Below are 27,842 nucleotides of genomic sequence, written 5' to 3'. Positions count from 1 at the left end.
GTGCCAGGGCCAGATTTAGGCTTGATGAGCCCCTAAGCTACTGGAGGTAATGGGGCCCTTTATATGTCCAGCTGTCCTTTGACAACAACAAATTATCACTGTATTTTGTGTTGAATATATGCTATACGGTAATTTATGGACCTAATAGGTATCTAAAGCCATTTGCACATAACAAAATATGTATTTTATCAAAGTAATTGTTGAACTGAAATACAATTAAGAAGTATATTGATATTGAAATAATCATTAAGTTCTAACTTTAAATGATTTTTTATTCATAACAATTATTTTATTTTTATTTTTTTCTTATATTTTGGAAATGTACATCCAGTTGTTTTTTCCTTGAATTTTTTTTGAGGGGGCCGCAAGAGAGTGGGGCCCTAAGCTACAGCTTGTTTAGCTTATACATAAATCCGGCACTGGCAGGTCCCCTCAAATATTTTATTGTAGGGGGTGGGGGCAAAGTGACCTCGGCCTCTAAGAGTTGGCTCCTAGGGTGGCACGCGTTCTGGCAGGCAGGCAGGCATACATGCACTTCATCCTATGGAGAGGTTTGGGGCATGTGCAGAGTGTCCTGAGAGGCACACCCTCCCGCACCTCTGGACGCGCGCGACGAAGATTCTGGCGCCAAACCTGCAGGGCGCTTGGCCCTGGCCAGTCGCGGCGCCTGTGCGCTGCCAGGTGGACGGGCGGCGCGCGCGCGCGTGGCGGCACGTCACACCTTCGCATCCCCCGCGCGCGGCAGTGGTACATCCTTGCGTCTCCCCCCGGCGGCTGCGGCGCGAGTAGTGCAGTCTGCGGCGCGAGCGCTCTTCCTGGACGGAGCAGGTTTCTCCGCCTGCGGGAGGGGGAGGCGGGCGCAGAGGGAGCGCAGCCCGCGTCGACGCAGCACGTCAAGGCAGCAGCTGAGCGAAGAAGCAGAGGCAGAAGCGCGCATTGCCAGCCGCGCTCGCTCGCTCGCTCGCCCGTCCTTCTTCTCCGTCAGGCATGGCGCGGCGAGGTGGGCTCTGGGCGCTGCTGCTGGCGGCGCTCTGCGGCGCGCTGGGCGCCTTCGCCTTGCGGCAGCAGGGCTCCGAGGCGGAGCAGCCCGAAGCGGCAGGCGGCGGCTCGGCGAACCGGCGTCGCCGCCTCAGCCAGGAGGACGGCATCTCCTTCGAGTACCACCGCTACCCGGAGATGCGCGAGGCGATGGTCTCGGTGTGGCTGCAGTGCTCGTCCATCAGCAGGATCTACACCGTGGGCCGCAGCTCCGAGGGCCGGGAGCTGCTGGTCATCGAGCTCTCCGACAACCCGGGCGAGCACGAGCCTGGTAAGGGAAGCCCCTGACGCAGTGCTGGGTTGGGGGTGTCCTGGGTGTCTCCTCTTTCCTCCACCCCACCGCCCCCATTTTTTCCTTTGCTTTCTCAGGTGGAATAAACAACCTCTCTCCCTTGCAAATTCCTGCCTTGTTTCTCAGCATTGAGGTCACCACGATCCCCTTGATGGCGGTGGGTCTATTTCGGGGATCATGACCTCATGCTGGAAGGAGAGTTAAGAGACCTTTGAAATCCTGGACATGGTGACCCCCTTTTATGGCAGCGAGGGTACAATGTGCTGTGTTCCCAGTATGGTACAATGTGCTGTGTTCCCAGTACGGTTACGTGCGTACGCAGACCTGGAGACGCATGCAAGGGATGCTATGGTGATAATGATAATCTTTCCTGGTAACCAGGCTTTGAGGATCTCTGCCTACACCTTCGCAGCCATGATTTCGACTCGGCTTAGTGGGCTGGCTGAGCTGCTTGTGTCATGGCAGAGGCCACGTGCGACGTATTTCACCGTGGAATGACTTTGGATGGGCAGCTGAAATCTTCCTGGTTTAAGGGAATTAGTTGGGAAAAGGATTCATCTGTGCCAGCCTTATTGGAGTGGGAAGAGAAGCAGGTAGAGAGCCATTTGGTGGGATGGTTTCTTATAGGCTTGAATCTCCAGATGCCATTGAAGCTGGCCCTCCCATAATCTTCCACCACTGGCCATGCTAGTTGGGATTGATGGGAACTGGAGTCTTAACTACACCTGTAGAGCCACAGGTTTCCAATCCCTGTTATAGATCAAGGTACCAGCGGGTGGCGCTGTGGGTAAAACCTCAGCGCCTAGGACCTGCCAATCGTCAGGTCAGCAGTTCGAATCCCCGCAGCGGGGTGCGCTTCTGTTGCTCGGTCCCAGCGCCTGCCAACATAGCAGTTCGAAAGCACCCCCGGGTGCAAGTAGATAAATAGGGACCGCTTACTAGCGGGAAGGTAAACGGCGTTTCCGTGTGCCGCCCTGGCTCGCCAGATGCAGTTTGTCACGCTGGCCACGCGACCTGGATTAGGTTCTATTCACTTCAAAGGGACATCAGAGTTTATAGATGACCTTATTTGTTGGCCACAGACAATGTCCTGGTTTGCAGCTTTATTTTGAAAAGCTTTCTGAGCTCTTGGGGATGGGAAGCTTGAGGTTAATTGTTCTGCTCCTTTTATGATTTTTCATGACATCAGTTCTGTGAGGGCCAGTGCTTAGAGTCTGTATGGAGCATGACATATGACAAGGCAGGGTTCGTCTTCTTGACTTCAGATCTATTATCCCTCAAACTAGCATTTCAAAGGGAAGCTGCCTATTGGCTACTGTGTCGCTTTTAGGAGAGGACAGTTTTTATGATGTCCATAAATGGAAATGCTGGGTCATGTTAACAATATTTGTGAATGGTGAAAATTGTGTTAGGCTGCAGTCTTGTATCTATTTCTTTGGAAATAAATCCTATTGAACTCCATGGGGCTTATTTTTGAGTAGACATGTACGGGATTGCACTGTTAATGCGTATGTTAATGTGTGAAACTTATTATGTAGTCTGGGATGGGAGTTGGAATATCATTCTTGTTGAAGCAGTGCTCCTGCTGTCTTTGTCGTCAGCAAGTTGCCTGCTGACATACTGTAATTGTATTGTACTGAAGTACATGGACATATAGAGGCTGAAAAATCTTGGTTGTGATGGGTCTGACTTTAAAAAAGACGAAGCACAACAGAATGTTTTATATTTAGCATTCCTGTTAAAGCAACCAAACATGTCCCATAATCTAAAAGATAAAAAGAGGCTCAGCACTTTCTAAAATTAGTAAACAAGTGCTTTTAGCTATAAACTAAGATTTAGGCTTGCAATATATCAGGAAATAGGAATAAAAAACAAAATGAAATGGATTATACAGCCTCCATGGTATCATCAATGGTACTGATGGACACATCTCAAAGAACTAATACTATGGCACTAGTCTGCATAAATTAGAGCAAGACTCAGAAGCTGCTCTGCTGCTTTTTTGTGGTAAAGCTACAGAATGTACCAATTGTCCTTCATTGCCTGGAAAACCCAAGTCTTCAAAAGTTTTCTTTTCGTTCTTCCTAGGAAAACCTTGGCTCACCTTAAGATTCAGCCACATGTTCTGTCAAGCCAAAATAGTTCTTGGCTGCTAGCACGGCTTAATCTTTGTTTGGTTGTGTGTGCCTTTGAAAATTCCCAAAGCTGTACCCCTTCTAAGCTGAGCAACAGAATGATTTGACTTTTTAATTTGCCAAAGCTTTATTTTTATTAGAAACTCAGTGTCTTTATACCAAGAGATCAGTGAATTAACCTTGGGTTTTGTGAATAGAGGCTTGATTGTGAGAACTCCCGAATCTATTGGGAGAACAGTGTGGGAGTGATGAATACTGCAAGTGTCAAGAGCTAAGGAAGACATTGAAGGGAAGGAAAAGATCAGGAAGAAAACCTGCTTAGGACCATATGTTTGTGAAACATGCACACCATGTAAGGATGGAGGGGGGGGGGACACCTGTTTCAAGTGTGTGTGTATGTTGACACGCATATTTAAAGGGAAATATTCCACAAAACAGCTTATAACATGTTTAAAAATACAAATCCAGGCTTATAAAACAGTTTAGAAACATACAGCAAAACAATAAAATCAAAGCTTAGCAACAGCAGCAATGACTTATCCACACTCCGCTAAACAGCCTCCATTTAGGACCCTTCCCTGCCCATTTTATCCCCCCCCCCTTTGAATTTTTGTTAGTATTTCAAATATACATTCCAAAGTGTCACTGGTATCTAGTCTGGATGTTATACAAAACAGAAAAGGCAATGGTCTATGACTCATATTTCTGTTATTCCCATCCCTGCTGAAATTATATGAAGCATGAATTTGTGGGTCTTGTCTCTGAGGAGTTCTATAGGGGATGGATCTATGAAGGTTGGAGCCCCCCCCCCCAAAAAAGTGAGAAAGGTATATAATAAGGCACTACTTCATTACAGGCTGAATGCTGTTTATGCAGAAGACTTAGCTGCATTGAAATAATTTCTGTACATTAAAATGTTTCAGCTTGTAAATTAACCATCATACAACCATGCTAAAAACCCGTGTCGTTGTGGGTTCCTCATTGTACTCAACATTTCTAGATTACTTGTTCTACATGATTTTGCACTTTAGGGGCATCACACCATATTTTGGAGCTTAGGAAGTGGCTGAGAATTATGTTGCAGGGTAAGAGCCTTTGCTAGCACAAACCATGGCAGTTTCAATAGATTTCTGCCAGCACAAGAATTGGGTCAGCCTAGGTCTCCATCTGAAACCATGGAAATGGTATTTGAACCTGAGGGGAAATTGCCACTTTGAAGGTAAGATTTGAACTTGGGACTGTCACTTCCCGGAGAAGATAGCTTGTAGATGCAACTATGGATGTTTTTAGATTCTTGCACCAGGCTCTGCTATTTCAAGAGATGCTGAAGTCAGATTAGAAGGTCAGTTTCCACAAAGCTTATTCTAGTTGCATTTTTTAAAGTGGTTTTAAAAAGTAGTTACATCCCACCTTATTTCTAGAATAACAATAGGCACACTTAGAACATACATTTAAAGCATGGTGATACCACTTGAAACATTCATGGCTTCCCCCAAAGGATTCTGGGTGTTTGCTAAGGGTGCTGCGAGTTGTTAGGAAACCATCTATTCCCTTAGAGTTCCCTGTGAAGTGGGGTTGGTCATTATACCACTCTGGGAATTGCATTTCTGGAAGGGGAACAGGGGTCTTCCATCAGCCCTCAGCACACTTATCAAACTAAAGCTCCCATAATTCTTTGGGGGAACCAGAGACTATTTAAATGGTATCATAGTGCTTTCACTGTTTGATGTAAACGTGGCCAATAAGTTAAGTACTCTCTGGAAGGCCGGTAAGTTTGTTAGACTGATAAGTTAACAAATCTGGTCAGCTGTTGCAGTCATACATAATGCACGTGTCTTCTGTCTGAGTGCATACTTCAGGGAGCTTAGATTTCATAAACAAGCTATACATAAATACACACACACACACACACATATATACAGTATGGGTTTATGTTGTTCTTAATCGTCTTGCAAAACATAGAAAGCACAAATTAATACAGTTGTTGCTCCTCTGTTTGTTTGTTTGATTGAATGACACTGAATAAGAATGCTGCTTGTTAAATATTGTGACCTATGCTGATTCTTGGAGGAGGTCTGGAAAAGGAAGAGGCTTAGCCTGCCTGCTAAAACTTATGTCATATAGATCTATGTCTCACTTTGTGAATATGCACATGAGCATATTTTGTATCATGTATGTCAAGCTGAACATTGAGAGGATCATTTAGGCCTTAAAGTGAGCCTCCAATTGTTCATTGGCAACAGAGGCTTGCTATCACCGCCAATCAGCTGACTGCACCACAAAGTTCCCTAGTAGGGACTCCATTTTGCACTGAACCCCCCCCCCCCACCAAAAGCAGATCTTGAAGTTGGCATGAATCAGGTGATTGGCGGTGACTTCAAGCAACATTTGAATCAGCTTGGCTCATCCTTTTGTGCAAGGGGAAAATGAATCACCTGACAGTATGGTGAAGTCAGGTGGTTGATAGGTGGGTGCCTACCCCCACCCCACCTGCAAGAGTGGCCAACTGTGGGTGAAGGAACTCAGGAACCCATGATCTGGCTGCTAGATAGAAAAGTTTCAAAAATAAAAATTGCATCGGATTGAGCTGCAGTTTATACATGGGATTTATTTTTTTTTAAAAAAGCAGCAATCTTGGACATATTTGAAAGGTAATATTGCATTGTATTATAGTGTGACCAAGAAACTGAACCCTGGATGAGGTTGTGCAGAAGAAAGGGCAGGACCATACATATAGGGCCATAGAGTAAATTTCAGTGACTGCAGTCACTAGGGGTGAAGAAAGCAGATAGAGAGAAACATGTTGAGGTATTGATTAGATTGCACAAGCAACTAATCTGATTTCCAGAAGGCATCCCAGTCCCAGGAAAACAAGAAGTTACCTTATACAGACCATTGGTCTATCTAGCTCAGAGCTGTCAATAGTATACTAACTGTCAGCAGCTCTCAAGGGTTGCAGGCAGGAGTCTCTCTCAGCTACACCCAGAGATGCTGGGGATTGAACCTTGGACTTTCTGCATGTAAAGCAGGTGCTCTTCTACTGAACCATGGCTCTTCCCTAAATATTTCTACCAGTGTTTTGTGTGCCAGCATAAAGTTACTTTACGGTTGGCATATTTGGACGTATTGTCACACAGCTCCAGAATATTGCTGTTGAAACACCATGTCCTCCTGAGGACTAATGGACTGGTGTCATTCATAATATATATATTAGTTTTAACATTTTCCATAACATCCATATTTTATATCTTTTCTTTTTTACAACTTCATTTAATCTTCAGGCCTCCTCCCTTCCCTCCATGGATTTCTAAAATCATGGGGTCGAGTATGCTTCCCGACTTTAATTCTGACCACCCTTTTAATATACTCCAGGGTGGCCTTTTAGCTCACCACTGCTTGTTAGTTAATAGAGGTTTACTCAGCAGATATTAAAATAAAATACAGTGTGTTCACACTCTTTGTAGCTTGTAGAAAACTTCCTGAGCTCACCACAGCTGGGATGGACCTAATGGACTGGTGTCTTGAATTGGTTGTAAGAAAAGTTTTTCTTTCTAAAAAAAACCCTCAACAACATAAAACCCTTTATTTAAATACCCTACAAAGTATACATTAGAGACCAGAATAGTTCTCCAGGAACAGATCTGGCTTATTGTGTCATTCTTTTAAAAGTATCTTGGCAAATCTTGAAAACCAATTATGCACTTAAAAAAAATACAGAGTGGCTTTTTTCCTAGACTCTTCTCCTAGAGCTGCTAAATGTTAAAAATGGGAGAATGCCAGCTTTTGCTTGGCCAAAAGTCTTTGATGGTTTATTGAATGCTAGCAAAGGATAATAGATTTTTTGTGTGAAAAATGTAACTGGACTACAGAGTTCCTATTTACTGTGCCCTTTCTCAGAGATAAGTAAAACAAAAATGTAGACCTCAGGAACAAGTTGCCCCACAACACCTTGTCTGAAGAACTTACATGATCATAGGCTATATCTTGATTGGAATTTGCTAAATGTAGTTTTGATGCTGCAGCTTATTTTGACCAACGATATAAAGGGGTCATATAAGCTGTAGTTTCCATTGCCTCACAAAAAAGTAATAAGTTGTCTTACTCATCCGTATCGATGTTGCTTCTCTGTAATAAATGGTTTGTGTCTTCCTTTTGCTAATCGGATCAAAGCATGACTGATGACTTAAATTATCTCATCTGGATTCTTCACAGCATTGCATTTCACACCAGCAACATGAATCACAGCAATTGAGGCAGATGATGTGCAAGAAAAGAGGAGAGTGACTTATCTATAGCATACTGCATTGCCTCGATAATGTAAGGCTCCTCATGGCAGAGGACCCAGAAATTGTAGGGATATGCATGTGGGGATATGTAGGGAGTTTCCATGTCCTAGTGGTTTAAAAGTCAAATGCTGCCTTAGTCTGGAGGGTTGTTACTTTTGGCAGTCTTCGCTGGGATGCCTGGATTAAGTTATGATTCTGAAAACCTACAACATAAAGTGGCTTGGGACTATGTTGTCTGAAACAATTGCATCTTCGCTGTGGCCTTTCCTTGGCATCATTCTCACATTCTGAAGTAATATGCTGAATTATATTAAGTTGTCATGCACAAGGCACGAGAGGCTCAAAGCAATTTATTTATTTTAAAATTATTTTTATTTGCCATTCTCTGGAGGTTTATGGTACCGCTACATTTTCCATGTTGTTCACTTATTGTTATCTCCGATTACTTTTTATTCTGACTTCCTCTGGTGGTAACTGACAAGAGCCCTGTTGGATCAGTCCAGCATCCTGTTTCATACTGTGGCCAACCAGAGGCCTTTGGGAAGCCCATATAAAACAGACCATGAAAGCAATAGCTCTTGTCTGGTGTTCCCAGCAAATAGTAATTTGTAGGCATACTGCCTAGGAATCAGAGGCAGGCAGTGACTTTAACTAGAGTTGTAGAATCTGATTACATTTTGGTCAGTCCTGGCTCTTGTACCATGGATGGTTTCCATGCTCAGTTGCTTTTCTTGGTGAGAAAATAGAGATGATGACTGTATGCACATTCTCCTTCTTTTGACGGATTCTGCTGTAATCTACAGCCTTCTCTGTCTCCGAAGCCCAAGCGTGGGGGAATGGAACATAGCAGCAGTCAAACAGCATCATTCTTGATACAGCTGTTGCGGCTCAGATATTTCCTGGTACTTATAAATAGTGGCATTCAGTTGTATGTCATTTTTATTCACCTAGCTACAGAAATTCCATGTGCATACAACAATGTTTTGTTCTGCTGTAGTTATCTGGCTTGCACGTCAGTGAAAATTAAGCATGTCTGAATCTTGTGTGTGTTTTAAAAACTAGAATCTAGTTACTAGGTGTTGGCTTATTTAGCATTCTTCAGTGTTTGAAATGAGTTGATCTCACTTGGTGCGGAGCATAAGGGGTCGGCTTTCTATTAAATGTAGCGCTTAAGCATGGGGCTAAAAACCTGCCATTTGGCATAAATATAGGACAAATGCAGTTTCAGTCAAAACCAGAACCCAAGTAAAATGCTTTGCAGCGTCTTCAGCAAAGGAAAAAAAAAAAGATTCTGTAGGCTGAAAGCCACATGCTTTGCAATTGGTTGATCAACCTGTCCACCAGTAGTTTTTTATCATCATCTTCTACTTTTAACATGTTGGCATTGTCTGACTTCCCCATCATAATTCTGATCACCTTACCTGACTTGCATTTGTATTGCTCTACCTCTAGCTGAACCAATCACTGGAATGTGGCCCTGAAGCTGGAAAAGGTCCTCCCCCCTGGTATATGTGATGGAGGGCATTTCCATCTCAACATATCTTCATTGTAAGGGAAGCTGCAGGCATGGTGCTTGAAATAAAGGATCTGTATGTGCTGTGGAACTTTAATGCCAAAAGAGCCACTTAAAGTAAGGAACACTTGGCAACTCTCTTAGGACGTAAGCTGGTGCAGGAGGACAAAGAACGAGTCCTTTGGGGATATCTTAAAATGTCTGAAAATTACATGTGAGTAAAATTTAAACATGACTCAAGAAGATATATTCCAAAGGTCTGTATGGGATGTTACAACAGCTGAGGGGCTTGAATATTCATGTGATATTATTGTGCTCTCCAATGTGGGGTTTGGGGCTGCACTTTGACCGTTTCTGCTACATTCAAAGCACTTAAGCAAACTCCCTTTCCCCCAAATCTCTTGTAATATCTAAATAATCTTTTACTTACTTAAATTCCCCAGCAGTTCAAAGGGCCTTGTTGAGTTCAACTTACAGCAACATTTTTCTTTCTCGCTGGTGAAGCCATAAAAATGTGCACGCTGAGTACTTTTTAATGAAGGGTTTTTTTTTAAGGGAATGGGTGTATTTCCTGCATTTGGCAATAAATGTCAGTTTAATTTACAAAAAGTTGTAAAATGTTTTGGAAGTGCACTGGAATCTCTACCTTTAAATGGATGCTTTTTCAAAACAAAAAAGATGTTAGCAAATAATTGGCTTAAAGAAAAAGAAAGGCTGCCATTTTAAGAAAGTGCTTTCACATTATTTTTAAAGATGCTTGTGGGTTCATCCAAAGGTTTTATCTTTTGCAGTTATTTTTTAAATTGATGGAAAACAGAGATACTTGGATCTGTGAAAATTCCAAGGCTAAAGCATGTATACAGATGTTCACGCAAACATTTTCATTAAACAAGACAAGATATAGTGAACATATTTGTTGTTTATAGTGGCTTCAAAAATTGGTGCTTCAAATACGACCATGTTGCTATTTTACAGACTACCATTCAGGTTAACAGAAGAGGCAAGCATGATTATATGCATCAATTTGAGTTGACTTCTGTGGCCTATTTATTTGCTATTGTAATTGTAGGAATGTTGATGCTACAGTGTAACATCTTGTTTTGGTGTGTTACAATATGCTAGATTGTTCCTCCAATAGATAGTAAACTTAATAGAGGCTAATAAAAGAATCACTTTAAATTAAAGGAACTCTGTGCCAAAGAGAGATAAGTACCTTACTTGGAAAATTCCTCCTTGTGTGCTAAATACCACCCATGCAGAGCTACACTAGAACTATATAGAAAGTAATCATTTGTTCTAGTGAAGCACTTGGCTCTTAGGCTAAGCTTGTTGCATGGGTTTTAACACTGAACAGATTCTCTAGAGAAGTTTCTGACCTTGCCAGAAGGATTGGATTCAAAGACTTTATATACTCTTTTCATATTTCCTAAGATTTCCCCAAGCAGCATGTTGTAAAAACATTATTGAACCTCTTCAAACATTGCAAGTATCAGTGCTAGAAGGAAAATGGGGTGGGAGTAAGAGAAGATGGAGACCAGCATGAAGGTGTGTGTGTGTTTAGGTGAAGGTGAAAGAAGAGGACTGGAAATTTTCCTATTGAAAGCTTGCACACTTTTTCAAGAATCCTGGAGCCTTTCTCCCTCAAACTGTTTGATGGTGAAATGAGAGCCTTGGAAGGTGGTAGATGACAAAGACTGGGTGGCCGCCTCTCAGGGGTGATGTAGTGGTGGATTTTGTCCTTTGGCACAGGTTTGACTAGATTGGGTTTCTCAAGCTATGGTCTCCCATCGGTTGCATTAAGTCTTCACATATAATGCATTTCTAACTGTATTTTTATTACTTCTTTGATTTATTATATTGTATTTTATTGCAATATAATTTGAATTGTATGGGATTGTGGTATAATAAAATACAATATGTAAGAAATAAAAGAAGCAATAAAACCATTAAAAATCATACAGCATATAGCAGAGTACATTACAATTTCCGCAACAGGCAAAAAAATAAAATAAAAATTAAGTGGTCCACCAAGATCCTTGGCAATTTTCAAGTGGTTTGCAGGGGAGAAAAAGTTTTAGAACCAATGGAACTTCCAATTTTATGATCTAGCTTGTAAAAAAACATGGGGGTCAGAGTGTTTCTTACTCATGACTGCTGTGCAGATTATGTTCGTTTCCCTGAGGCTTTCAAGGCTGCAGCTCAAAAAGACGTAAAAGAAGGTTTCATAATAATAGTTAAACTTGGTGGATTGTGTGCAGTGTTTACTCATTGACTTTGCACTTTCACAACTCTATTCCAGTTGTATTTAATAGAATTTGAGGCTCCGCTAATTTGGGAGAATGTGGTTGTACTTGTATACTTATGATATGTTGTGGGACTTTCGTCCAGCTAAGAAAGGTGATTTATTTCCAGATGGATCTAGGGGTCAAATGAGACATGACATTACAGATTTGTGACTGGATCCTCTCATGATGTGAGCCTTTGTTTCTATAACTCCTAGTAATCTGAATGTGCACCCTTTTAGCTTTTCTGTACCTCTGATCTGTTGCCGGAGAGCAATATTCTGCCACTATTTTATGTGTTCCCTCGCACCTCGACTCTAAAACAGGAGTGGGAACTCCTCCAGATGTAGTTTGCCCTCCAGATGTAGTTTGACTCTCAACTTCCATTTGCTGCAACCAGCATGACCAATAGCCAGGGTTGGGAGTTGTAGTCCTGCAGCGTATGAAGGGCCAAAGATTCACCACTCCCCCTGTAAAGGTTTCCTTTTGCCTGAGAAAATGAGCAAGTGAGGATCAAGAGCACAGGGCAGCTCAGGTTGTAAGCGTCTCACCAAAACTCTCTCTTGGAAATGGACACAGGAGTAGACCATAGTGGCAGAATCGCTATTCAGGTGACATGGGATCTTATATAAGCATGTAACCTTCCTCAGGCTCTCTATTCATCTCTATATATTGTGGATATTTTGTTTTTTTGTTAATGGCATTAGTTGCGAGATTTTCATACCTGAGAGTAGGTGTTCTTGAAGCCAAGTCACGGAGAGTTAGGAGCCTGATTTTTTTGTATAGTGTACTGTGATGCTGGCTGCATTTCCCTCTGCAAACAGACTCTTTCTGTCTCTTTCTGACAGATGGAGCAAATACTTTTTTTTGGAAAATTTGTGGCACTTGCAGAATCCTTCTCTTCTTTCCCTGCCCTCCCGAGTTTGAGAAGCCCCATTTAAGCCACGCAGAATGTTCCTTCCCTGATTTATGATATCAGTTCAGCCTCATGTCACAAGGCGTGCCATATGGAAACTGATAACTGCATAAATCTGCATAGGAAAAACGAATTCAGGCTTTTCTCTCAGTGAAATCCTTGAAATGCAGTTTCCTAACACAGGAGAAAATATACCTGGTTGCATTAGTAGTGTTGGAAAAGAGGTACTTGGACTCACGCAGGCCCATATGACTTGAAAATCGTGGAACTGTCTGAAATAGAAGTTGCTATGGTTACAGAGAGGATTAGCCGGCTGAGGCTGCTTCCATTGGTCTGCGACTAGCACAAGTTGCTTGTTTGAGTAGCATTAAAATGTTGTCTCCTGCTGCTTTTATGTCAAGACCATCTGGTGTAGGCAGTATTTAAAGGTGCAGCCCTGCTCTGAAAAACGCTGGGCAGCATGGTGTTTTTTATAATTTGTTGTAAATGGAGCTTATGAGGTTCACAGGTTTTCAAAGGGGGGAATGACACCTTAAAAGATTCTCAGTACGTGTATAATAGCAAAACATGCTATTGGCACAGCAAGCTGCCACGGTGCCTATTATGTTGACTGCACACATATGTACTCCTGTTTATTTCTTGGAGGTGCCACCTGTTTAATCAACTAGTATTTAAAATGTCTTTACATGTAGGAAATCTCTGTATATAAATTATTCTGGTACGTGGAATTTGCTGGCAGTTAAGGAGACAATTTTTGCTATTGGAAGCAATATATCTCTGAATGCCAGATCTTGCTTGCCAGCTTCCCATGGGCAAATGGGCTCTTCTTATAGTTTCAGGATTTTGCTTTAACTGATTCCTTTAGTGTGAGAGATGTTACCTCTTCATGTTTATTTATAAAGATCATGCAGTTCTTCAACTCTGATTTACATCAGGTGCTTTTGGATTTCCACAGATACCCCCCCCCCCTTTTGCTTTAGTGATTTATGCTATAGCAATTCATTATTCCCAAGAATGTAAAAATAGATGATTGGTTCCAGTAATACCCCATTCTAAACAAAAGCAGATCCCATCAGATTGCACAGAAAAATGTGCTCTTGGGGCCAAAGATTGTGTTATATATCTTGCACTAGGTGATTTTCAGGAGGTTAGCACGAGTGTAAGACAACAGAGAATTCAGCCCTCTGCATTGAAACTCAGCCAATTTAAATTCAAATCTTGATGAGAGCAGTACTAGGAAACTGTTATGTAGGGCAGCAGGAATGTGCTTCTTATTTTAATTTTGCTAATACTATACATTGCACATGCACACATGATTTTGTCCTAGGTGGTTCGAGTGTGTTGCAGAATGTAAAGTGTTTTCCTGCAGAGGATGCTGCAGCATCGGACAATATCAGATAATGAGCTGGGGGGAGAGATGTGTTTCTTGTGGGCACTTTTTCTCTTCTTCTTCATACCTACTTCATTTATATGCTTTCATGGTTGCCAGGCCCATTTAGTTTTGTTAAACTTTTTTTTTTTGCTTGGGCAGTTGTGCAACTGAAGAAGAAAGGGGATGGCCCTCCTGCAAGGGCAACCCACCCTTTAACTGAATAATCCTTCCCAGTGTGAGTGGCGACCCATCCTAGGACCTGCTCCATCTCCTGCAGAAAAAAAACTTATCATGGGTTAGTCCAACATTTTGTTTAACTGTGTGACAGGGCAGTTGCGTAATGAAGAGGGATTTTTATCTGCTTCACTAATCCACAGATTTCTAAGCCTTCCTATTAGAGCTTTGGCTTCAGTGCAGTTTTATTTTTAATTATTTAGAAACACAAGAGTTGCATTCAACACTGTATGAGCAGCTTTCCACTCATGCAATGGGACTTCCTCTTCCTTACCCTTAACACCCCTAATATCGGCTCCAGAGGCTGCAGAGGAGTGGAGGGGGGAGTTCTGTTGTGCAAGCAGAAGTCTATTGTGTGAGCAGAACAGCAGTGTTGGACACAACCCATGATTTTTAGTCTGCCCATTGTCTTCATTGTGAAGATGACTGCATGAAGAAAATAAACTTGTTTGTAGTATACACTCTTTAGCAAGGAGCAGACCCTCTTGAACAAGTTGGCCCTGGACCCAATGGTTTGTGACAACTATTGCCCATTTGAAACAACTGCCGACATTCCTGGATAAAAGTGAAAATCTGGATTCATTTCAGCCTTGGGACTCAGCTACATTAGTAAAGAAAAAGTGTTGTACAGTATATGCGTTATAACACTGTGACAACAGATGGCGCTGTGGAGCCCCGACTTTAGCCAGTGTGATTTTCCATTATGAAGTTTTCAATGCGTTTTCCTAAAATGTTTTTTTTTTATGTGTCTAGATCCAGCCTTGGTCACCTTGATGGATGACCTTTAAAGAGAGAAGCTCGGGGAGAGTGCAGCCCCCCTCCTTCTGCTTAATGTCTTAGTCACTTTTGGTTCCATTGGTCATGGTATCCTTCTGAACTGATTTTGTGGGATGGGTATGGGTGACAATGTTTTTCAGTGGCTGTGTTCCTACCAGCTATCTCCAAATAACAGCATTGTGAGAGTGTTCTTCAGCTGCTTGACATTTGTGCTGCTGAGCACGAAGGGGCACTTTATTGTCCTTAGTGCTATTCAACATCTACATGAACCTGTTGGGAGAAGTCATTGGAAGTTTTGGAGAAGACATCAGTACACTGATGATACCAAATTCCATTTGCATATTACATCTGAGTCAGTCTATGTAAGCCCTGGACTAATACCTTGATACAGTGTGTGTGGATCCTGTTTCTGGGAGATAGATCAGCTACCTTTTCTGTATGGGGTTGCAGGTCCTCTGAGCAGGTGTGCAGCTTAAAGATACCCCTTGATTCATCTTTGTTACTAGAGGCCCAAATGAGCTTTGTAGCTAAGAATACAACTGCTCACTTCCATCTCTAGACTGGGATAGAGAGACCACAGTGGTCCATGCATTGGTAACTGCCCTGAGCTCATTTTGGAAGATGGGTGGGATAGAAATATAATTTTAAAAAATAAAATAAATTTCAAGACTTAAATTACTGCAATGCCCTTCATATGAGACTGCTCTTGTATCTGGGCCAAAAGTTGTGGTTACTGGCAACAGGCTACTCCTTGAGAGAGAGCTGCTCTGATTGCCAATTTGCTACTCAGCCAGGTTCAAGGTTATTGTGTTAATTCAAAAACTCAACACAATCTGGGCCCAAAGAATCTTAAGGACCTCATATTTAACCTCAGATCTTCTGGTTGGGCACTTTTTGCAGTCCCCAGTCTTCATGATGGACTAAGCCTTTAGTGTGAAGCTCTTTTCAAATATAATGAGTCACCCCTGCTTTCTTTTAGATAACTTTCGGAAGCTGAATTGTTCAAATCGGTATTTGTAATTTGAAGTTTTGCACCCACCAATGTATTGACATGATTTTTTTTAGATATTACAGTAGCCTTGTATTTTTTTTGTCTGTTCTGTTCTGTACTCTTTTATGTTATGTACCACCTTGTTATACTTCTAATGAGAAGGCAGTCTATAAATATTTTAAGGAATAAAAATAAATATAAAGTATGCTGTTATACAGAAAATACAAGTGCCAGATGCACAAGTATATAAAGTGGGTGGCTGCAGGAATAAATGTAAGAACAGTACAGAGTTCATAGTGCTGTTTCTATTTCAGCTGGCATCTTAATCTGCAGGCTATGAATTTGCTGGGGATGAAGGAAGAATGCCAGAGTGCTGTGTAAAAAAACAACCAACCTTGATATTTGATTAAACCACATAATTGCATCAACTTGTCAACAAGTAAATTGGGCCAAGTGAACTGGAAAAGTAGGGGCAGGAACTGCGGTTTGCCTGGAACGGTAGACAGAATCCACAGAGAATATCACTTCTGTGATTTAACAAGGCCATCTTTCTTTGTATGGGGTGGCTGTATTTTAAGTTATGAAGATACAAGTGAAAATGTTTATATGCAAGTGCCTATTTAACCAGTATAACCCCCTTTCTTTCTCTCTCACACACATGCATATCCCCCCTCCCATTTTGATCTGTCTGTATTGCTCAAGGGCTCTTAGTCTTGATGAGACTTGCCTTCCTGATGCTTTCAAGCAGCATGCTGGGACATGGTCCATCAACCACATATAGATGGTCCTTAAGCCCTTAAAATAACCTCCTAGATAAGACTAAGACTTCAGTCCTATATCCACTGCCTGTGAGTAAGTCCCATGGAGCTCAGTGGGATTTACTGCTGAGCAGACAGTGTGGGCTTGTACTGTAAGTAGGATTGGAAGCCAGGCTTGATTGATTGAATGATTAAGCAGCACACTGCGTACTTGAGCAGGCTCAGTAAATCTAGCGGCACTACTCATGTCATGTCCTTATTTATAGACATAGATATATACAGACATAGATAAATAGACTCTATTTATTAATGAAGGCCCCACTGGGGGATGAAGCCATGGCTCAGTGCTAGAGCCCATTGCTTTCATGTAGATTCAGCCTGCAGTCCTACACACACATAGGAATATGTCCCATCAATCTCAAGTAAACATACATAGGGATGTACTGTAAATTTCTAGCATCTCCAAGTAGAGTTGTGGAAGACTCCAGTGTGACTTGCAACATATCTTCAGCATTTCAGCATAAACAATACAGAGCTATGGGAACCAAAGATCCAATTTCATATGTTCAAATAAATGTTCCAACAAATAACTTTGAGTCAAATATTGATTTCAATTTGCATAATTTTCTGTACAGGTAAAATCAATACAACTGAAGAAAGGAAGTATTGTCTTTGTTTTTAAATGATGCACAAATATGTCTATAAGAGGCGTCATCTTAGCAGAGACAATATTCCTGTGTGCAGCAGAAGAACAAAGATATCTTTCAAGATGATGCTTGCCCATCTGCAGCTTTTACAAGTCCTTGTATTAAAAAATACTATTTGAAAACTAAAATCAAGGACATCTCTATCATTGATTTGAAGAGGATTCCAAAGGCCAAGAGATTCTGTAGTGGAGCAATAGCCATAGCAGAAGCCTTGCCAGCTGGCAGAAGGTTTGGTGGTGATGGAGAGTTTTGATTCCAACAGGAAGGAAATTATTCACCAGCTTCAGGGCTGACATTGTTCTGTGTCCTTTTGGGATCATGTCCAGGCAATGAAGCTCCTTAGGATCCTATATATCCATGCCCTCCCCTGACATACCACTCCTCCCACCAATGTTTGGTGCAACATGTAAGCCAACACAGCTTTCTGTGGGTATTCAGCGGTGCATGTTCTGGCATCATGAGTGCTTCCCGCTGATAGGCTTCTCTCTCCAGCAGAGTGGCATTTATGCTGCAGTCAGAGGAAGCATATCAGTTCTGGAAACCACAAGAGAGACAGTGGCTGTTTTGCTCAGATTCTCCTTATATGCTTTCTCAAGGCATCTGGTTGGCCACTGTGAGAACGGATGCTGGACCAGATGGATCACTGGCATCCTCCTGGTTCTTATGCACCAACAGCCTCTCAGCTGCCCTTTGGTCAGCTTTAGGATTGCTCTGCCCAAAGAGGTTTTTTTTTACAAAATAATTTCATACAGGTGTGGAGAACCTTTAACCCCTCCCAAGATGTTGCTGAAATACAGTTCCTATAATCCCTGGCTATTCACCCGGCTTGCTACAGCTGATGGGAGCTGTAGTTCAACAACCTCTGGAGGCCCCACACCTCGTTTAATGTAACCAACTAGTCAGTTAACTGTTGCAACTTTTATCTATAGCTGTGTCCTTGGTGCCAAGATCCAAAGAACTAAGCAATTTGTTTAGAGAGCTCAAGGGCAAGATGTGCTCTCTCTTTCTATAGCATTAGCCCTTCTCTGCCCTGCAGAAGTAAGGAGAATGACTTTTCTATGTGTGTGGTCAGACTACAGAACTGTCTACTGACAGAAACCCACTTTTTCTACTGTGTATAGATGCTGAGTGAAGTCTGTTCTCTGATTCTTGTGTTTTGAGTTCTTGGCTGTTGTGATTATTTAATCTTCTGTCCCAATACTTTTATCTGCTGCTTTGGATTTTTATTATGACTGATTGTTAAGCTGCCTCGAATGCCATTTATAGCAGAAAGGCAGCATGCTGCATTTTCAAAATCAATTGGTCACATCACTTTTAACTGTTAGTATTGAATGATAATAAACACATGACTTTCCTACTACTTTGCCAATTTCCCCTTCTTGAAGAAAGTTTGTTTAGGAGCTGTCTCTCTTTCCTGGATTCCTGCCAGTCTGGACAAATCCTAAGGGTAGTCTTGGGCTGCAGTCTTTTATGCAGGCCACTTAAATCCCATTAGTGTGTAGCGAAGTATTTGCATAGCAAAGCAAATTATCTTTTTTTTTTCAAAATGATTTTTATTTAGTTTTCCATCCATAACAAAAGAGACAAGACAATAAAGAAAACATACAACACGTATAGTTTCAGGCTCTTAATTTCATGGTCCTTACTCTCCCGACTTCCTCGTACCTCCCCTTTCTGCATTCTCATGTCGAGATAGTTAATTAGCAAATCCCTCCCTTTTTTTCAAATTGATTATACAAATTGTTCAGATTCTTCCACTTAACCATTATCGCTATTAACCCCTATTTTTCTCATTCAACATCAATCTAGCATTCACTGATTTTAGAATATTTCTTTAAATAGTCTTTAAATTTTTTCCAATCTTCTTCCGCCGTTGCTCTTCCCTGGTCTCGAATTCTGCTCGTCATCTCTGCCAAGCCCATGTAGTCCATCACTTTCATCTGCCACTCTTCCACGGTGGGTAAATCTGGTGTCTTCCAGTACTTTGCTATAAGAATTCTTGCTGCTGTTGTGGCATACATAAAAAAGGTTCTATCCTTCTTTACAACCAATTGGCCGACTATGCCCAGGAGAAAGGCCTCTGGTTTCTTAGGGAAAGTGTACCTAAGTACTTTTTTCAGTTCATTATAGATCAGTTCCCAGAAAGCCTTAATCCTTGGGCACGTCCACCAAAGGTGGAAGAATGTTCCCTCCCTTTCTTTACACTTCCAACATTTGTTCTCGGGCGAATGATAAATTTTTGCAAGCTTGACTGGGGTTATGTACCACCTATAAATCATTTTCATAATATTTTCTCTCAAGGCACTACATGCCGTAAATTTCATCCCGGTGGTCCATAACTTTTCCCAGTCAGCAAACATTATGTCATGACCAATATCCTGCGCCCATTTAATCATTGCAGATTTAACCATTTCATCTTGTGTATTCCATTTCAACAACAAGTTATACATTTTTGACAAGTTCTTAGTACTAGGTTCTAGCAATTCAGTTTCTAGTTTTGATTTTTCCACCTGGAAGCCAACTTTCCTGTCTAGTTTAAAAACTTCCATTATCTGATAATAATGCAGCCAATCTCTCACTTTCCCTTTTAACTTCTCAAAACTTTGCAATTTCAGTCTGTCTCCTTCTTGTTCCAAAATTTCCCAATATCTCGGCCAGTTAACCTCCATGTTTAGTTTTTTAATAGCTTTTGCCTCCATTGGCGACAACCACCTTGGAGTTTTACTTTCCAACAAATCTTTATATCTAATCCAGACATTATATAGTGCTTTTCTGACAATATGATTTTTAAAACCTTTATGAACTTTTGCCTTGTCGTACCACAGGTATGCATGCCATCCAAAAAGATTGTCATAACCTTCTAAATCCAAAACATCAGAATTTTCTAGAAGTAGCCATTCTTTCAACCAGCAAAAAGCTGCTGATTCATAATACAATTTAAGGTCTGGCAGGGCAAATCCGCCCCTTTCTTTCGAATCAGTTAATATCTTAAATTTTATTCTAGGCTTCTTGCCCTGCCAGACAAACTTAGAAATATCTTTCTGCCATTTCTTAAAACAATCCATCTTATCCACTATTTGCAATGTTTGGAACAAAAACAACATTCTAGGCAATACATTCATTTTTATAACTGAAATTCGACCCAACAAGGAAAGCTTCATATTTGACCAAATTTCTAAGTCTTTTTTTTACTTCCGCCCAGGTTTTCTCATAATTATCTTTAAATAAATTCAGATTTTTAGATGACATATTTATCCCCAAATATTTCACTTTCTTAACCACCGTTAACCCTGTCTCACTCTGAAACTTTACTTTCTCCAATGTTGTTAAATTTTTCTCCAAAACCTTCGTTTTCAACTTATTTAATTTAAATCCTGCTACTTGACCAAACTCTTGAATTAGTTCTAATACTCTTTTGGTACTAGATTCCGGCTCTTGCAATGTAAGTACTAAATCATCTGCGAAGGCTCTCAGTTTATATTGTTTAACTCCGACCTGTATTCCTTTAACCAGCTGGTCCTTTCTGATCATGTTCAACAGGACCTCCAGGACCGATATAAAAAGTAATGGAGAGATTGGGCATCCCTGACGTGTCCCTTTTTCAATAGGAATTTCTTCTGTAACCACATTATTCACAATTAGTTTTGCTTTTTGTTCAGAGTATATCGCACTTATACCATTTTCAAACTCTTGGCCTACCCCCATCCCCAGAAGGTTTTTTGTCATAAAACTCCATGAAATATTATCAAAGGCTTATCATTTCTTTTGATGGCTTCCTAAGTCTTGATTTTCAGTGCTGTCGAGCATTTTTAATGTGCCACAGCACAACATCTTTGTGTAGAAATACCTGCCAGCATTTAATAAAACAAGGGATCTGATCAAGGAACACAGCGACTGCACAAACTGTTTCCCTGTGCACCCAAGCAATTAACATGTCATCTTTCCTGTGGCAACGCCCCAAGAAAGGAGGCAGAGATGTCTGGGCTCATTGCAGTTAAACTAGCCGAGTCTCAGTTCCAAGTTCACTGATTTGTCTTGGGACATCCTGCTAGAACTACTAAATCAGCAGCACTGCTGTAGTGTGGTAAAATACCAGTAGCAGGGTGAACCCAAAGGAGTGAAACTCGTTTAGGGAACAATAAGGGTGTGGGTGCCATCCTTTGACATGTTGCAGAGAATGGGTCACTCACTCCTGAGTGAGAGGCAGGACCACAGTAACCCATTCTGTTCATTATGTCAGAAAGATCCTCGTCAGGGATAGTTAGCCACTATGACTCATGCACTGGTAACCTGACATTTAGACTACTGCAATGTGCTTGATGTGAGGCTTCCTTTATGGATGGTCTGGAGGCTGTAGCTGGTGCAGAATCCCACAGCCGGGGCAGTGAGTGATGCCCTTTACTGAGTGCATACCACACCAGCAACCTTCTCTTGCTGAACAACCACCAGGAGTTTAAGTCTCACCATTGTTCCTTTGGAGCAATTCTATTCACCTGCTCTATACCTGATGCCACATACAACAGCAGGTGTGGGGCAGGAGAGCATTGTTCAGGGAAAACTTCTTCATGGGTGGGCCAAATTAGGACTCTTTTGGGCCTAATTTGGCCTGCAGGTAGGAGGTTGGATTACACTTTTCATTGGGAAAGGAGCATGACAGAGTGGATACGGAAATTTCAAGCAGTTTGTTTCGTTTTGTAGGAACTGCAAGAAAAGAAGCAAAAAGCAAAAAATACCTGCATCTTCCCTTGACCTGAATACGAGGCATTCATAATGTGCAAGATAAAATTCACATACTCTAAGGTGCAAATTGTGGAAGAAGAGACAACCTAGTTACTATTGATTTAGCATTTTTAAATGTCAGTAAAATGACACTGATTTGTGTGTGTGTGTTTGTGATTCTCAGAGGGAATGTGAAATGAGAGGGAACAAAATCACTTTGATCTTTTGTAAATGAGGAGCTGTGTGATGTTGTATACAGTGATCCTAGTCCCTTTTCATCCTTCCTCAACTTTCAATAGGGAATTTCTCCATCAGATATAAAGTTAGACAGTCACAGAATCCTGAGATTCTTCCCCTCAGCCCTGCCTCTCAGTTCAGAACCAGGATTTAGGGGCTAAAGCAAAATTGGCAGGGGAGGAGGGAGAGAAAGGAAGTGAAGAAGGAAATCTAACAACTCTCCTGGGACTGCTCCACCCCAAAATGCATGTGAATGATCACATTTCATTTCTTCTCCACTGCAAAACTCCCTGCATATGGAAAGCTAATGCATTAGGTAGAAGTATCGGTGTAGCCTGGATTTTTGTTAGGGGGGCAAGCCTTTTGTTAGGAGGGGGCAGAAACTCTGTTATCTGTGTATTTTATTGATTTTTGTTGATTTGGGAGGGATGCTGTCCCTCCCTGCACCCCTTGACTACGTCCATGGGCAGAAGGCTTGGGTAGAACTCCTCTTCCTGAATTGTTAGCTTTCCACAGGCAAAAAGTTTAGACTGGATGCAGTCCCATGATCCTCTCACCTGCATTCTAAGGTAGCACAGTCCCATGAGGTCTGAGCCATATTTTTAACTTTCTCATGATGAAATGCTTAATTTCCAAATAATCTTTAACCTGCTAAATTTGCTAATGAACTTCCAAATGGACTAAAATAAGAATTTTGCTCAAGATTGGAAGGAAAACTAAACGATCATTTAGATGAGGGCAGAGGGCTGTCCTGGAATGATTAAAATTATTGATTGTAGGTGTGTGTGAATTGGATTGACATAGAGTGGTACTTACTAGAAACATTATGGAAGTCTTTATTCAAAGTAATGTAAGACTCTCTTCTCACATGAAGAGGACTTTCTGAGCAGATGGGTGGTTTTTAATTAGAGAAGAAAATGGAATGTTTTGTGCCTAACCAAACTGAAGTTTGCCAAATACCGTATTTTTTGCTCCATAAGACACACTTTTTTCCTCCTAAAAAGTAAGGGGAAATGTGTGTGCGTCTTATGGAGTGAATGCAGGCAACGCAGCTATCACTGAACCCAGCAGAACAAGAGTGAGAACTGCGCAGCGCCTCTTGTTCTGCTGGCTTCCCAGCGAAGCAGGAGGAGGAACGGAAGGGAGCCCTTACGGGCTGCACAGCTTTCACTATTGCTCTTCTGGCTTCAGCGATAGCTGCGCAGCTTGCTTTGGCTTTTCAGGGAGGTGGGAAAAGGGACGGAGGGCAGCCCATCAGTCCCTTCTCCCACCTCCCGGAAAAGTCAGCAAGAGCTGCTCTATCTTTAAAGAGCCGCACCGAGTGAGAGAGTCTGCGGCTCTTGCTGGCTTTTCTTGTTTTCCTCCTCTAAAAACTAGGTGCATCTTATGGTTGGGTGTGTCTTATAGAGCGAAAAATATGGTAAATGGCTTGCCGACCTTGAGATACATCAAAACCTGATAAGGAGAGGGCATATCTGAGACTCTGCCAGTCAGAGTAGACAATGATAGATCAATGTATAAGGTAGCTTTGTATGTTCATACTGTGGGTGTGCTCAACACAATGGGGAAGATAGCGATATTTGGTGGAATTCTAAGAAGCACTTCAAAGTAGTGAAATGAGGTGCTTACCTGAGTGACAATAGAAGGACGACATTTACTGTACCATGCCTTGGCAAATGAGCTCATGCAAAAATATGTTCAGCAGATTGGCTGGATAAAACATGAAGAGCTTCTGATTCAGAGACCTTGAAAGCGGCTATATAAATAAAAATCAGCATGTTTTCTACAACTTTAAAGCGGTTTTTTAAAAAACTGACAGAGTGGTTTAAATGTGAGAAGGCTTCTTTTTTATCTTGCTGAAAGGCAACATGCATTAAAGGCTTAGTAAAGTTTAAGGTTTCTAGAGTGAGTTTTTGATTCAAGATTGATTCTTTAGACTACGCTGCTAATCAAAATGCCACTGTGAATCATGATAACCTTCAGAAGCGCTATTATTCTGGGTCTGCACTTCTCAGCAGTTCATTTCGAATAAGGACAAAAAAAAAAAGACAGACGCAACATTTCTCCCTCACGCCCTTCATTTCTCTATGTAATCTACGATATAAAGTTCTCAAATCACAATGAGTAGGCACAAATGGCAATATCTGTAATACAATAGCAATAAAATAATAATAATGCATCCATTTCATTATGCTGATTTAACTGATTTTAGCCTCAGAATTTTAAATTGCCTATAGCAGTATTCTTTTGAAAGCAATTTTTCTAAAAATAAATTATTATTATTTATATTTTTTTAAATCTCATTGTACTAGTAACCCTTTCTTCAAGCAGAGCTTAGAATGTAAGGTAGGTCATATAAGGCACCTTCCCATTTATTTGCCATCTCTGTTCAATATGAAGCAGTTAAGTAATTGGCCAATCCTGGCTTTTCACATGCCATTACATCCTTGATGTATCCTAAAAGAAATCTTAATGATGACAGATCTGTAGTAATTTGTCTAATAATAATTACTTTACATTATGCTCAAATTTGTACACCTTATGCCCCCCAGCTTATGAAAGTCACCTGCTCTGAGTAAAGCTCATCTCCAACAATTATCTGTCATTGTCTTACCCATTTTGCTTAAATGTGAAGGGGTTAAGTATCAGTGATACAGAATGTTGAAGCGACATTCATTTAAAGCAGTAGCAATTGAGATTTACAAAAATACCTACCCATATGTTTAACCACTGTGCTTAGTTTTCAAATCATGTTTTCTTCTTCCTTTGTTTATCTTATTAATCAAGCCCCAGCTATTAAAAACCTGCTTTATTTTTAAAAAGAGAGGGTTGAATCCTGTGTGAGTTATTTTTGCTGTGGTCCTATTGAAATCAGTGGGACTTCATTTAGTCGTGACTGATTTTTCCACTTTAATTTCCATGGGACCTAAGTCCATGTAACAGTCTGGTTCCAACCCATTTCTTTTTAATGATTTATGTTGTATCTTGAAACAACCTTAGTTTACAGCATTAATTAATGTTCTGCTCACACATATTATTGTGTAGTCTGTAACTCTGGTTTTCCACGCTACCTTGGGTGAGCAAACCATGTGAAGTCTGGTATTTACCATACCAGTCTCCCTTCCTTGGTGTTAGCCTATTTTGCTTTTAACCTGGGAGTAAGCCCTAGCAAATTAAATATGACTTACTTCTGAGAAGACATGGTTAGGCTTGTTCTGTTGTTATCTGCCATATTTTCTTCTTCTTTGTCATTCCTCTCTACAAACCGCCCTGAACCTGGCCATTTGTGATCATATTACATGGATGCTTGTAACATCATAAGTGTGATATCGAAAATGCTGATTTGCAACAACTTTTGTACTCCATGCAGTCTTTATAGAGTTCAATGGAACAGACGCTGTGAAAACCATTAGCTGTTAAACTGCATGAGAGCAAACTGCACAGGAAAAACATATAATGTATAATTCCAAATAAAACTAGAGGTGCCAAATGCTGAAGACAGTAATAGCAGATGTGAAAATTCATGTTAACTTTAACTTGTGCTTGCCTTTAATTTTAATTTTAAATTTTGAGTTCTAGGACTTTTGTTTTAGGATTTTTCCATCCCTTATGCCTTGACTTCCTGAGGCTCTGCCTTCTCTCCATGACAATAGTAGGCATGAACTCACAGGTACAATTCTCCAGGCACTATATAACTTGCAGCTCATTAGCTGCTCTTATCCAGAGAGTTTCAAGTTTTTCTTTGAATGAACCTTTTTATCGATTGATTTGTATTTTTGGATTTTAGGGCACTGAGTGGTAGGAAAGCTGCTTCTGCCAATAATACTAATAGGATAATACAAATTAATAATAGCATTGTTATCTTGTTATCCATCTTTTTATATTTGAGGAAGATTCTGGGGAATAGTAGAGTGCATGCAAGAGTTCACAGGATCCAGTATGGTTTAATGATGAATGTTCTGGACTAGGATTGGAAAAAGGTAAAGGTAAAGGTACCTCTGCCCGTACGGGCCAGTCTTGCCAGACTCTAGGGTTGTGCACTCATCTCACTCTATAGGCTGGGAGCCAGCGCTGTCCGCAGATACTTCTGGGTCACGTGGCCAGCGTGACAAGCTGCATCTGGCGAGCCAGCGCAGCACACGGAACGCCGTTTACCTTCCCGCTGGTAAGCGGTCCCTATTTATCTACTTGCATCCGAGGGTGCTTTTGAACTGCTAGGTTGGCAGGTGCTGGGACCGAACAACGGGAGCGCACCCCACCGCGGGGATTTGAACCGCCGACCATGCGATCGGCAAGTCCTAGGCGCTGAGGTTTTACCCACAGCGCCACCCGCATCCCAGGATTGGAAAAACTATGGCTCAAATCCCTGCTTACCCATTAAGCTCACTGGGTGAACTTGGGCCCTATTATCAGCCTAACCAACTTCACAGGGTTGTTGTGAAAATAAAATGTGTGTGTGTGTGTGTTTCTTGGGAGAAAGGTAGGATATAAATGTAATAAATTAGGGTTACCCTATTTTGAAGAGCAAAAAAGAGAATGCATTTGCTGACTTCTACTTTTAACTATGGATCGCTATGGGGCGCTCATCTCGCTTTACTGGCCGAGCGAGCTGGTGTACAGCTTCCGTTTACCTTCCTGCCAGAGCGGTACCTATTTATCTACTTGCACTTTGATGTGCTTTCGAATTGCTAGGTTGGCAGGAGCAGGGACCAAGCAACAGGAGCTCACCCCGTCGCGGGGATTCGAACTGCCAACCTTCTGATTGGCAAGCCCTAGGGTCTGTGGTTTAACCCACAGCACCACCCGCGTCCCAGATCTGAGTATAACATACTAGAAAAAATTTCTTTGGTTACTGTAAACAAAAACAAAAAAAAATCCCAGACATTTTGCCAAATTTTAAAAATAGGCCTGGACATTTTTATTCAAAAAAGAGGGTGTGTCCTGGAAAAAAAGATGGCATAGGGCAACCCTAAATAAATAGATAAAAATAAAATGCCTACTGTGAACCCCCTTTGTGTTGCAGAATATTATGGAGAATAGTCTAGGAGGCATTCTCAGTTGATATTTTTTATTATTTCATTAGATTTATTCCCGTCCCTTCTCCATGAGATCCCAGAACAAATTAAACAATTCAACAATATGGGATCTGCTGGGCCACTGTGTATGGAGAGTGAGATCGTGCAGTGTACATTGCAGAAAAAGAAGCTTCACTGCCATTAGTGGTCTTACTTATGAATGAAGACACATTTCTTGTGAAGCAGGAAAATGTTACTATGGTTTGAAGAAGACTAGAGCTGTAAATTTAGGAACTGGGAGATATTGGGGCCAGGCAGATCACAGAGGCTGGGAATCTAGAGAAATCAATAAAACTGAAGTGATGCATCAATTTAATTACACCTAAAAAAAGAGAATGAACTGTTGCATATGAAACAGGTATTAACTAAAGGTTTTGTAAGGCTCATATGCAAAATGAATTCTATCCTACACACAGCTTTTGTGTCTGATCTTTGTTAGGATTAGTGGAAAGAAGAACAAAAATGATCCAAATATTTCCACAGTAAAACAAACAAGCAACAAACAAACAA

At 41.3% G+C, this 27,842-nt stretch overlaps 1 protein-coding gene across 2 annotated transcripts in view; it reads left to right on the top strand.

Moving 5' to 3' along the window:
* The first annotated feature begins 764 nt into the window (after window positions 1–764).
* Window positions 765–27,842, top strand: part of CPE (carboxypeptidase E) — a 65,257-nt gene continuing 38,179 nt past the window's right edge. Inside the window, exon 1 of one of the 2 annotated variants that reach the window (XM_083755819.1) lies at window positions 765–1,309. In XM_083755819.1, coding sequence (XP_083611945.1) covers window positions 988–1,309 — 322 coding nt within the window. In that variant the 5' untranslated portion in view covers window positions 765–987. The remainder of the gene's footprint in view (window positions 1,310–27,842) is intronic. The other variant, XM_083755818.1, reaches the window with a different exon arrangement.

The sequence above is a fragment of the Podarcis gaigeae genome, assembly GCF_964106915.1.
Source record: "Podarcis gaigeae genome assembly, chromosome: 9".
Taxonomy (NCBI): domain Eukaryota; kingdom Metazoa; phylum Chordata; class Lepidosauria; order Squamata; family Lacertidae; genus Podarcis; species Podarcis gaigeae.
The sequence above is the reverse complement of the archived record's forward strand: the minus strand, read 5'-3'. Positions and strand labels throughout refer to the sequence as shown.